Source organism: Chenopodium album, chromosome 24, assembly GCF_948465745.1.
Source record: "Chenopodium album chromosome 24, dcCheAlbu1.1, whole genome shotgun sequence".
NCBI classification, from domain to species: domain Eukaryota; kingdom Viridiplantae; phylum Streptophyta; class Magnoliopsida; order Caryophyllales; family Amaranthaceae; genus Chenopodium; species Chenopodium album.
Window position 1 is genome coordinate 3,286,752 of NC_137857.1, and position 12,460 is coordinate 3,299,211.

General features: G+C 34.5%; 2 protein-coding genes across 2 annotated transcripts; both read right to left on the reverse strand.

The window, feature by feature from the left end:
- Positions 1–232: 232 nt before the first annotated feature.
- Positions 233–3,005, reverse strand: LOC145611957 (pentatricopeptide repeat-containing protein At5g55740, chloroplastic-like). The gene has a single exon (XM_081667341.1). It carries the CDS (start codon positions 2,990–2,992, stop codon positions 1,067–1,069), a length of 1,926 nt encoding a protein of 641 aa, XP_081523467.1. The 5' UTR covers positions 2,993–3,005; the 3' UTR covers positions 233–1,066.
- A 491-nt stretch (positions 3,006–3,496) lies between these two features.
- Positions 3,497–11,959, reverse strand: LOC145612755 (pleiotropic drug resistance protein 1-like). Its single transcript, XM_081668049.1, has 23 exons — positions 11,670–11,959; positions 11,185–11,305; positions 10,967–11,055; positions 10,522–10,606; positions 9,808–9,967; positions 9,534–9,610; positions 9,341–9,394; positions 9,096–9,186; positions 8,535–8,836; positions 8,132–8,413; positions 7,499–7,926; positions 7,352–7,408; positions 7,101–7,267; positions 6,813–6,959; positions 6,537–6,703; positions 6,118–6,450; positions 5,299–5,589; positions 5,119–5,202; positions 4,898–5,031; positions 4,554–4,781; positions 4,279–4,450; positions 3,915–4,169; positions 3,497–3,754 (listed from the first exon to the last, which is right to left on the reverse strand). Exons 1-23 carry the CDS (start codon positions 11,957–11,959, stop codon positions 3,497–3,499), a joined length of 4,272 nt encoding a protein of 1,423 aa, XP_081524175.1.
- Positions 11,960–12,460: the final 501 nt, after the last annotated feature.

A 12,460-nucleotide genomic window follows, 5' to 3' on the forward strand; every position in this document is an offset into this window, starting at 1 on the left:
CGTGTAGTGAAGTTGCATGTAATCGTCACAATATTATTTATTTTACCGATAATTAAGTTATATCAATTTAGGGCATGTTCGACAACAACTTTTAAAGTATACATTAATGGTTCATCAAACAGATCAATAAAATATGCCACGGAGACTCATCCCTCATGATCCAAGTTTTTCTTGAATTTGAAGTCTCACTTTCATTAGCTTAGAGTGTATTTGCATAAGAAATAGCTTCTGGAGTATCATTTCATTAGATTAGAGTGTAATTTTTTTGCCAAAATCTACAATATCAAGTTATCAACAGCTTGTTGAACACCTATATTGACAATCAATCTATACAGAGTATCAATAAGCAGAACAACTATTAAAACCAAATTTGCCGAGCAACACCTTAGCTTTTCTTGCCTAACATCTTTAATTTTCAAGTAGTTCAGTATGATTGCTCTTCTGTTTATGCCACCTTAGTGAAATCATAACTGAAACACCACTGTTAAGAGGAATGAATTCCCAGATTGAACTCCGCGTGTATTTCAGTCTCATATCTGCCTCTAACAATGCAAGAATCATGCCAAATTGACGATTTCATGCTTTTGAGGATGCGATCTATCACTGGCAACATATACATGATCTTCAATCCCAATTTGAACCCAACTGCATCCAGGATTCTTGTCCAAACTCCTTGAATTCATTAAATTTCTTCATTCTAATGCTCGCTTTAGCCCATTTCCCAGCAGATGCACACACATTCGAAAGTGCTACATAGTTTGCAGTATTATCGGGTTCAAGTTGAAGTATGTCAAAACATCAATATTCCCCAAGTTCAATCAGACCATGTTCCTTGTATGCAGATAGTGATCCTATCATTTCTGCATCTGGCTCAAATGGCATAGTCAAAATGATCGTAATAGCGTCATCCAGACTACCACATCCGCAAAGAAGAGTAACCAAACAACCATAATGTTCCTTTTTTGGCCCCCTATTATACATTTTACATATCAACAAAAATTTCCAACCCCTTGTCAACCGATCCTTCGTGACTACAAGCTGAAGGATGCTGGTGAAGGTTACATCATTAGTTTCTATGTGCTGCTTTTGCAAATGCTTGTATAATGCCAGAGCATCTAAAGCTCGGCCATGTATCATTGTATACCGCTAATCCTCTGTCTGAACTCATATTAAAAACTTTCGTTGCATGAGCTATGCATCCACATTTAGCATACATGTCCACCAAAGAAGTTGAAATTTCTATAGAAGATTCATAACATCGTCTCATGACATATCCATGAATTGATTTTCCAAGCAGCAAAGATGTCATATCTATACAAGCTGAAAGCACGCCAGTTAGACTCATGGTATTAGGCTGAACTCCTGATTCTTGCATTTGCTGAAAGAGCAATATTGCCTCCAAGGCAAGCCCATTTTGAGCCAAACCCGTTATAAGAGTAGTCCAAGTTACCACATTAGGTTCAATACCAGTGGAACGCATTTGTAAGAACATATTTTTCGCTTCATCTACCAAATGATTCCTTAAGAGTGCGAGAAGGATGGAGTTCCAAGTTATCACGTTTGGGTGATAACCCTGTAGCTGCATCTGGTAAAACAACTCCAGGGCTCTGCCACTTAAGCCTAGTTCTGCATAAGCAGCTAAAAGCGCGTTCCATAGTACAAGATCCTTCTCTAAAGAGTATTCAAACACTCTCCTAGCATAATCTATTTCCTTACTTTTAGCATACATATTGACCATGCTAGCTGCAACAACAACATCAGTATCAAGGTTATTTCGAATACAGTAGCAATGCCCTTCCCTACCAAGTTTAATGTCACCAGTATCAGCACAAGCGGAAATCAAAGAAGCCATAGTCACACAATCAAATCTTAACCCTTGTAATCTCATAAACCGACACATATTAACAGCATTTTCAGCCAAACCATTCTGAGCATAGCAAGAAATCAGCAAATTCCAAGTAACTGCATCCTTCTCCACCATCCTTGAGAACACAAGTTCAGCATCTTCTACCCAACCAATCTTAGAGTAAAAGTTAATCAATGAACTTCCCAAGATATTACCCATTTCCAAACCATACAAAACGGCAAGAGCATGCCCTTGCCTACCTTCTTCAACTCCTCCTAAATTCGCCGATGCTGATAGCAAACTCGACATAGTGACCCTAGTCAGTTCAACCCCTTCAGTTCTCATCTCATAAAACAATTGTATTGCTTCCTCATTCATTCCATTTTGTACATAACCCACAATCATTGAATTCCAAACCACAACATTTCTCTCAGACATTTCATCAAACACCTTCTTTGCATCTTTAAGAACACCACATTTTCCATACATATCAACCAAACTACTTGCAACATATACACTCTCATCAAAACCCACTTTAATTATATACCCATGAATGCCTTTCCCAAACCCTAGAAATTGATCAGCAGCACATGCTTTTAATGCACTGGGAATCACAAAATTATCAGGATAAAATCCATTTTCAAGAAATTCACAGTAACAAATCAAAGTATGCTTATGTAATTTTATCCTAGAATATAGCCCAATTATAGCAGTCCATGAATATATATTATTAACATATAATCTGCTAAACATACGATTAGTAAGCTCTAATTCATCACATTTTCCATAAAATATGACTAATTTGGTCTGAATATACTCATTTCTTGCAAAAACATCACCTTTTTTGATGATTAGCGCATGAATTTGCTGACCCAGAAATAAATCTGGCAAATTTGCACATCCTTGTAATAATTCAACGTAAACTTCAGGGCCAATTTGGACGCCATTGTTGGGCAATTGTGAGAGAAGATGAACAGCTTCTGAAATTCGCCCATTTCTGGAAAGAGAAGAGAAAACTGTGAAACAAGATCTTTTACTTGTATGATTTTCTGGAAAATGGGTTGTGTTTAGTTTGAGAGAAATTGAGGGATTTCTGAGTTTATGATTAAAGAGGTTTAATGTTGGGCTGATTGATAGAAAAGCCATGCAATTGATAAGAACAAAGGTTGGGAATTGAAGGATAAGGTGGTGATCTAGGATCTCTCATGGTTAATAAGTGTACTCGAGGTATTTTAATTTATCCGAACTTATTTTGATTGTCGAACTTTATTAGTGCCCGTAGTCGGTAAAAGATGGCACCCTAATGTACATATTTGTAGATCAATTTTTTACTTACGTTATACATGGAAATTATTACTCATACGACACATGAGTGTAGTTAGAAATAGGTGCATCTGGTGACATTTTCATAATTAAGTGACTAAAATATTTGTCGAGGCCAAACATCTTCATGAGGATATAATGTCTATCTCTAATGCAAGTACATTTATTCTGCTTTACTAGAATTACTAAAATACAAAACCATTCATGAATAGGTGATGAAAGAGCTAACATAAAAACCTAATCTTGGCAGCATAATTAACCACTTGTAAATTGCTAGATAATCTACTCATAATTACGCCTAGTTTTAATTTGAGAGCTTGAAATTTCTCATCTTTTCTGGAAGTTGAACCACTTGGTGGCGAAACAGTGTAGGAAAATGAAGAGTAGGTTAAAACCAACCATGATAACAACCACACTTCCTAAGAATTCATATTTGTACCCATAGAAGTCCCTTATGAATTGGGTCACCGTCTCCCCGGTGCTAATCTTGGACTCTATATCTCCATATTGAGAAGCTACCATCCCGTACATGCTCCAAGACACCGGGCACACAAACGTATACCATCTCCACCATGCCGGAACCCTCTACACATAGAAACCAACACAAACGAATACAACATCAACATCATTAGTGCAACAATTATGACTAGTACTAAAGCTAACTGCTAAGTAATGCATAGCATGACAATTGTAACCAGCATATCATAACAACTTGTTATGTGTAACAAAATGCGACTCTACTTACATTTCGAGGAATAGCAAACCCGGCAAAGAGATTCCAAATCGAGTTCACAAGACTAGTTAATATGTTGCATGTTTCTTGGTTAGGAGTAACGGATGAGATCATCATGCCAAAATATGTGAAACACAATAGTGAGAGTAACATGAAGAGGTACTCTTGAAAAAACTTCAAAGCTGTCCATTCGAACCCTATCATCCCATAGGCTATGATCTCGTATATGGTCGTTTGTGCTATAACATAAGGAATCTCAATCACAACCTGTAAATTATGTAACATAAAGTAAGAACAAAAAAGAAAAAGCTACAAACATTATTGCCAAACTTGATAAATCAGTTTCTTGTAAAAACTAGTAAGTCGTCGAAATTACCTGTGCCAGAGCATAAGGTATGGCAGCATATAAGCCAGATGACCTTTCTCTATAAAATGCCGGTTTATTGCTGTTCATAACTGGTATTACACTACCAGCAGTCTGTGCTCCAATAAACATCGTGGAGATATAAATTGCACCAATTCCACCAACAACATCAATTTGAGTATCCCTTCAAAATAACAATAAATGATCATTAGTAAGCTAAAGTCTTGAAAGAGTTACTATAAATCTGAGGTAAACTTGGATATATATGGGATGATCGAGTATTATACCTTTTGGAACCAATGTTCCAGAAGACAACCCCGAACATGAAAGCTGCTGCTAATGTGATCAAGAACTTTACACCGTTATGAGCTATGTTTCGCCAGTATGACTTGTATTGCCTCCATAAACACATTTTCCATTGAGTAAGATATGTTTGAGGATATGATGTTGGAAAATGAAGGTCTTCAGAATTAGGTGGAGGTGTACTAAGCTCCGAAATCAATGCTTTGTTTGTTCTACGAAAAGCAAAGGAAGGGGAAAACAGAATTATATTACTAAGAGAAATGCTGTTAACACAAGGAAAAAAAAACATATATTGTTGAAAGTTGATCACAAACTCCTACAACCTTACCTGTAAAGCTCAGAATTCATATAAATGGTAGCAAAATCCAGTCTTAGTTGCTCCTCTTGTGTTCGCGATGTCACTTCTAACACCCAGGTTGCAGGATTGTACCCTTCTTTCATCTTAGGTACTCCATTGATTTCCTTCAAAAAAAATTATTAGGGAGAAATTTTTTTAGTTTTCAGAAAATTTAAGGATGTATATTTTAGATCATTTAAGTAAATGCCTACCTCAAAGTATCTAATAAGTTGGTGGCATCGATAGCCTATAGGACCGGCATACAACACTTGGCCTCCTTGCTTCAAGAGAAAAAGCTGAAATTTACAACAAAAAACAAGTCATAAATCATGCATATAAAAACAACAAAGAATAGACTGAAGTCATAACAGAAGATATTTTTATCCATATACCTCATCAAAGGACTCGAATATGTCGATGCTTGGTTGATGGATGGTGCAGATGACAGTTCTCCCAGTGTTAACTGTATTTCGGACAACTCTCATGATGATTGCAGCTGCCCTTGCATCGAGGCCGGAAGTAGGCTCATCCATGAACATTATGGAAGGGTTAGCTACCAGCTCTACTGCTATGGTTAGCCTTTTTCTCTGCTCTAGTGAAAGGCCATTCACATTTGGGATTCCTACTAATGCATCTTTTATTGTTGTAAGCTCGATCAATTCGATGATTTCATCAACAAAATTCTAAGGCAAGAAACAAAAATTAGAGCATTAGAGACTCAAAGTGTTAAGAGCAGAAAAAATTGACACTTTTGACTACATGCATCCCTTTCTCATGCAAATTACTCTGTAACATTAGACCTGTTTTACTACCTCTTATCTTGAAATTTTCATTCAATCACTTGTATGTTATTCTCTCTTAACAATGTACCATACACAAGCACCTTTTGATAGAAAAAAGACGGATTTATTTTGTTTCGAAAATTTTGCATAACCATTTGTAAAGGCATCTTTGCCATTTTTCATCTTTTAATAGTGAACTAATGCCAATGTCATTCAGACTGACATACTGATCTATCAGATACAAATGTCCAAGGGTTAGACTCGACTATCTTACAGAAGTTTTCAACATTTAGTTTGAAATGTAGATATTTCATACTCATGTCAGTTTGAAGGATCTAACACGGATAGTTGAGGTGAAAAGAAGTCTGACTAACATATCCTAACACTTATTTGAGAATTTCTCATACTAGATAAAGAAAAAGAAATTACCTGTTTAGCCTCGGAGCTAATATCTTTGGATAATTGAAGAGAAGCAGAGAAGATGACAGATTCATAGACGGTCATGAGGTTAACATGGATATCATTCTGTTCACAATATCCTGAAACTCGAGCAAAAGTTTCTTGCTTCTTTGGATAGCCTGAAATCTTGATGCTCCCTTCTATATGTCCTGTGTTTTTTCTTCCTGCCAAAACATCTAATAGTGTGGTTTTTCCTGCTCCCGTTACTCCCATTAAGGCGGTCAGAACACCAGATCTAAATGATCCACTTACTCCATCAAGTAGCACCAAACGATCATGCGGATCTCCCCTTTGTTTCCTCTCCTACATTACATAAAAACAGTTCAATTTTATCATGATGTACATGGTTAGATCATGAACGCCTTTAACAATTAGTAGCAATATTTTACCTTTGGCATGTCAACGGAATATATGATGTTCTCAAAAGTCATGCAGAGAGGTGTGAAAGGTAGGCTAGTGCTTTTACCACTATCCGGTGTTCTGGTTTGGTTTATACTGTCTGCCTCAGTAGATGTTTCAGCTTCTGCGGAGATGAAGCCTGATGACTGCCCGTATGCTATTGTGGAGGTAGAAATCAATTAGTTTTATAACAGTTACAAGATTAGTTTATAATCAAGGTTTCAAAAGGAAAATGTAGAATAGAGAGGAATAAAAACTAGGCTTACGTTTGAGATAGGCAAGCGCGAGATTAGCAAGCAAAGCAAAGAAGATTATGAAGCCGATCAATGCAGAGACACCTATCCAATACCAATGGGGATCAGTAATTGCTCCGCGAGATTGCAGGACAGTCACTCCCAGTCCTATATTTGATCCTGGAAGATGCTGAACAATAATTTAAAAAGGCGGTGCATAAGTGCATTGTTAGTCATAAAAAGTTCAGATAAGGGCTACTACCAAATTCAGTTTACAGTTAAAATAAGTTCAGATGATGAACGACAACTTCAGATACATACTGGTAAGGACTAATAAGTGGAAATTAGGTGAAAAGAACGAAGGCAGAACAGTGATCTTACATGTTTTTGCCATGAATGTCCGAGGAACTCGTTTGTGACCATGGCATTGTAAACATATAGCAAGGGAGATGTCCAATAACCCCAGAGTAACCATTTCTTCATTGCCTCTATAAAAGAAGTGCAAAAAAACAGTCAATTGGAAAGCAAGATTCTGACTTTGAGCAGATATGTCAAATGATTTCTAGTGTTACCTCTTGCTAACACAAAGCCACTGAAAATCATCAGCCACATGACTGCAAGATTTGCAGCTACAATTGCAATGGAAAAATCTCTTGTCACGGCACCGATACATCTAAAGAGAGTGTAAGACATCTGCCCACATAGTATCAAGATAAGACCATGTTTCAACAACCTGAAACAAGTGACATTTTGAGGGGGGGAAAAAAATTGTTAGCAAAAAAACTTCTGAAATCAGAAGAAATGAAGCAGAAACATCAGTAGGAACTTGCCTGAAGAAGTTAAGATCAAATCCTATGATGAAGTAAGTTGTAATCATCCAAATGATAACTTCAAAACTCGAAACAACCATCCCAGGGATCAATGTTGGAAATGAATACGCCCAAGAAGGGAAAAATTTGTAACTCCTTTGTTTATAGTAGACTGGAAGTTTGCTAATAGTCATAGGTAGAACAGCAAATCCTGAAATTATAATAGTGACTAGTCCAATGAAGAGAGCTCCCATATGAACTACCCCATCTTCGATTGTACTATGTTCTTTCTTATTTTCAGCAAAAGCACTTGCAACAACGAATCCAAGAACCGTGAGCTGCAATGAGTCCACCCCGAAAAAATTGAACAGACTTAAAAAATAACAATGAACTATTAAAATGTACGCGATTAATTTCAAAAATATGCATTTGTTTAGTAATAATGGACTAGCTTCATCTTCAATTTAATCGCGATAGCATAATGCAACATGAATTTATGTTACAGGACAATATGAAATTTGAAATATAATCAAGGTAACTTACTTGAACTGTCTTGAAAACAAAGATAAGCATGTTACGTTTCATGAGAATAAGTTCTCTAGATAAACAAGCTTTGAGTAAAACCATCTTCCTAGCTCCAAATTTCGACTTAGTTAAGGTGAAAGGGTAACTCTTGGACTTATCATAAGGCACAGCAAGCTCATTTTGAATTGTTCTTCCAACATGAAATTCCTTAAATTTTTCAACAAACTGCTTAGTAGAAACATAAGCATATTCCTCATCTTGTCGCGCCCAATATTGTGCTTGATGCTTTCTCGAAACAACCTGTCATAATATTTATAGCTAATTGAGCAAAACTTTCCTAGAATAATATGTTCCTCTATGTTTTGCAATTACTTTGGCCTAAAACTTGCATGATTTAGATGGTGCATTAGTGTATAAGTACCTCCTGCAAGTAGTCAGCAACGGCTTTTCGTTCAGGGCATCGAAAACCCATGGACTCGAAAAATTCAAGAACATAAACCCGAGGGCCTTGGTACACAATCTGCCCCTCAGAGATGAAAATTATGTCATCAAACAGCTCAAATGTTTCTGGAGGAGGCTGAAGTAGAGAGATTAAGGCGGTTTTGTTCATTATATGTACAGATTGCCTGATTGTGTTAATTATTTGATACGTCGTAGAACTGTCTAAACCAACTGAAATGCTGTCCATGAAGTACACATTTGCAGGACCAACCATCATTTCCCCTGTTTAAAAATCATTACAAAGATTATGTAGCAATGAGTCTATAAAACATTTTTGAAGTTATATATATATATATAGTATACTAGTATACTACTATATATGCGTAAGACTATGGACCAGGATTCTCTCCAGTAATTGGACCGTCTAGTGACTAAGGAAATAAGAGGGGGATCTTAACCTCCCCTTATCTCAACGCAATAGTTGGATGGTCTAGTAACTAGAGAGAATCCGGTAAAACAAATTTTTTTTTTTTTTTTTTACCTATAGTAACTCGCTTTTTTTGACCTCCAGAGATGCCCCTTTTCATTTGGTCACCTATAAGTGTATCAGCACATTGTTCCAGCCCCAAAACCTGAAAAACATATGTTTAGTTGGATCATTGAAAATGTACCATGCATAGCAAATCAAATTTGAGAACCAAATTTATTGCATGTTACAAAAATTTAGAAATTATAGCTAGGGTGAGACTAGTATATTCAAGCTTTATGAAATCAAGATTTTGTTACCTTAAGAATATATTCAGTGAACAAAGATTTTCTATGTTTATCCATAGCTGACGCCTGTATACAAATGTACGAAAAAATATTAAAGGCTCAATTGCGTACCAATGATACAAGTCAAAAGTACAAATGTATCAATAGTTATTACCCAATACTCCGAATAACATACAAATTATATATTTTTTTTTATTTAACCAACCTTTAATAGCGCGTCAAGTAAGGGGTCTGGTTTAGTGTTTTTCTCCTTTTCTTTTCTCAGCAAATCCAATAGCAACTCTATACAACAGAAACAAGTACAAATAAGTATTAGTCCAAAGAATAACTTATTGGAAAAATTATTTGTCACATTAATAGTGTAATTTAAACTAAACTTAATTAGTATATGACAATCAAATCCGATGGGAGATAGTTATAATAAAAATCGAGAAATCGATAGGATGTGTTGGGATAAAATAAACACGGCACGCACGTACCATAAGCATGACCAACTCCTTGGCAAGTGGCGGAAAAGCCTAAAGTTTCTCTTACAGTCAATTCAGTAATGTGGACATCATTTTGACTAACATAGGCTGAACATCTCTGAGGAACAAATTCATGTAATTCATGTCCATTGTACGTCACCTTTCCAGAAACCTGATCATATTACACCCATTTTTTATTTAAATTTATACAGATTCAAAATTTAAAATGAACAAAAATAAAGGAAAAAAAAACAAAAAAAAAGATGCAGCATTTGTGCATAGCCATTCATTTTAGTTTCATCATTTAAGAAATTCAATGCATGCATATGTAAGATGTAACATTAATTATTTATTGATAAATACGAAGTGATTATTAATTGCATGCAATTCATAGGTTTTGTATATTGTGCACTAGAATCAAATCATTTCCAAAACATAAGACAAAAAAAATGGGTTAAATAATCTACACATACATTAGGGATTTAGGGGTTTTTAGATATGTCTATATATGAGGAGTATTGAGTTTACTTCTTTGGTGCTTTCTTGATCACTATCCAAAATTCATAATTGTGTATTAATTAAAATATATAAAGTAACAATTTACAATAATAACACTTTGAATTGAATAATAATGAAAATTGTACGTGATAAATAATTGTTTTACACGTGATAGTATAGAGTATTTTATAATTAGTTAGATACAATAAACAGAGATAGAGGTAATACCTTTAATTTTGAATCGAGAAGACCGGATAGAGCTAATAATAAGGTAGTCTTTCCTGAGCTTGGTGGACCAATAAGCAAAGTCATCCTAGAGGGGAAAAAAAAGGATTAAATATAATACAAATGCGGTTTTTGAAACATTCTATTTATGTATCTAATTACATCACTAAATTTCTATAAGGAGTTTGATTTCTACTTATAAAAATCCTTATTACTTTTTAAAGTACTCTTTTACTTAATGTCTTTATTTTTAGTGTTAATATATCATGACTTAATGAGTCATTTTTACACATTTTTAAGTTTATTGACAAGTGAGACATGCATTTGAAGTTAAAATTGGTGACCAAATGTGAGACACGGATCGTGTGCATATATAACTAGTTGTCGTAAAAATCAATGAAGGACATTAAACATTAAGGGTAACAAACAAAAAAACTATGAGATTTACCTGCCAGGCTCGATGATTCCATTAAAATCCTGAAGAATTTCCAATTTCCTCTTATGACTTGGAAGTATATGGAGGCAATCTAACACACCCTAAAATGGTAATTAAAAATGAATCAAATCACATGTCTTCATTATCTCATCAAACAAAAAAGGAGTGCAAATATTAAGTTTGGAAAAATGGTAAAAATCTGAAATAATCAAATTTAATAATCCAAATACCTCAACCATATTCACCAAGGAATTGAAGATTGAAGGTAAACCTCTACTACCCACATAAGCATACGCCTCAACATTGAGATTCTCAAATCGAACTTCTATTGATGGAATTTCCAAGGAAACTCTATCTCATCAACACACCAAATTAGTTGGTAATTTAACATAATAACTATAATTTAACATGATAAAAAAGATATACACAATTTTACATAATAAGGTATAGTGTAATTTACATCCTTAAAACAAACGAGATTTTATGTAAGAAAGTTCAAATGTACAAAATCATTTTTTGATGTACACATTTTAACATAGAGAGGCATAAGATCATTTACATCAATAAATTAAAATATAATCAAAAGAGATTTTATGTAAGAAGGTTCACATGTATACGACATTTATCCTAATGAACTACACCGTAAAATAACTACAGTAGTAAAAGAAAAAAGATATCGAAAACTCGAAAAATTGAAGGAGGACAAGAAATTCACCTGTCAAACCTAGACTTGATTTTGTGCAAGAAAATTTCATTTTGAGTCATATTTCTAACCATTCTATTCAACAAAGCCTTTTTTTCATAGAGATTAAGTTCATTAACATCAACCTCTTTGAATTCACCTGCAACTCCATGCAAAAAACTATAATGTGCTCTTACCGATGTAGGTAGCCTTTCTAGGGCTGCCCAATTAATTTCATCAATAGTCTCACTTTGATTATTTTCATCTGAATTACTACAAGAACTTCTTCTATGTTCAATTTGAAAACTTTTGAAAAACCTCATTTTTCTTTTTTCTTTTTAGCTTAAGAATTTTTTTTGCTTGGAAATTGATGTAATTTTTATGAGTTTATACTAATGTAAGAGGTTAAACATAGGAAAACAATTGTGTATATATACAGAGGGAATCAAACATATATGATATATATAAAGAGATTATTTTAACATGGAGGTGCCACATGGCCAAAAGACATTCACAAAATGTGATCTATAATCAAGTTAATTTACTTTATATATTAGTATTAATATCTAAAAATTACAAAATCACACTTGATACTTGCAATTGATAGTGATTTACCTTCTAGAATTTATTTGAAAAGGTGTGACAATCTCTACAGATATGATCATGATTTTGGTCTTTGATTCATTGATTCATAAGATCATAGTATATAAATCCCTATTAATTATGTAAAATTGATAATTTCTTTTTTGACATAATCTATAACCCTTATAAAAATGGGAACTTAGTAACAGTAACTTCTGGTGTTATTACACTAACACCCCCGA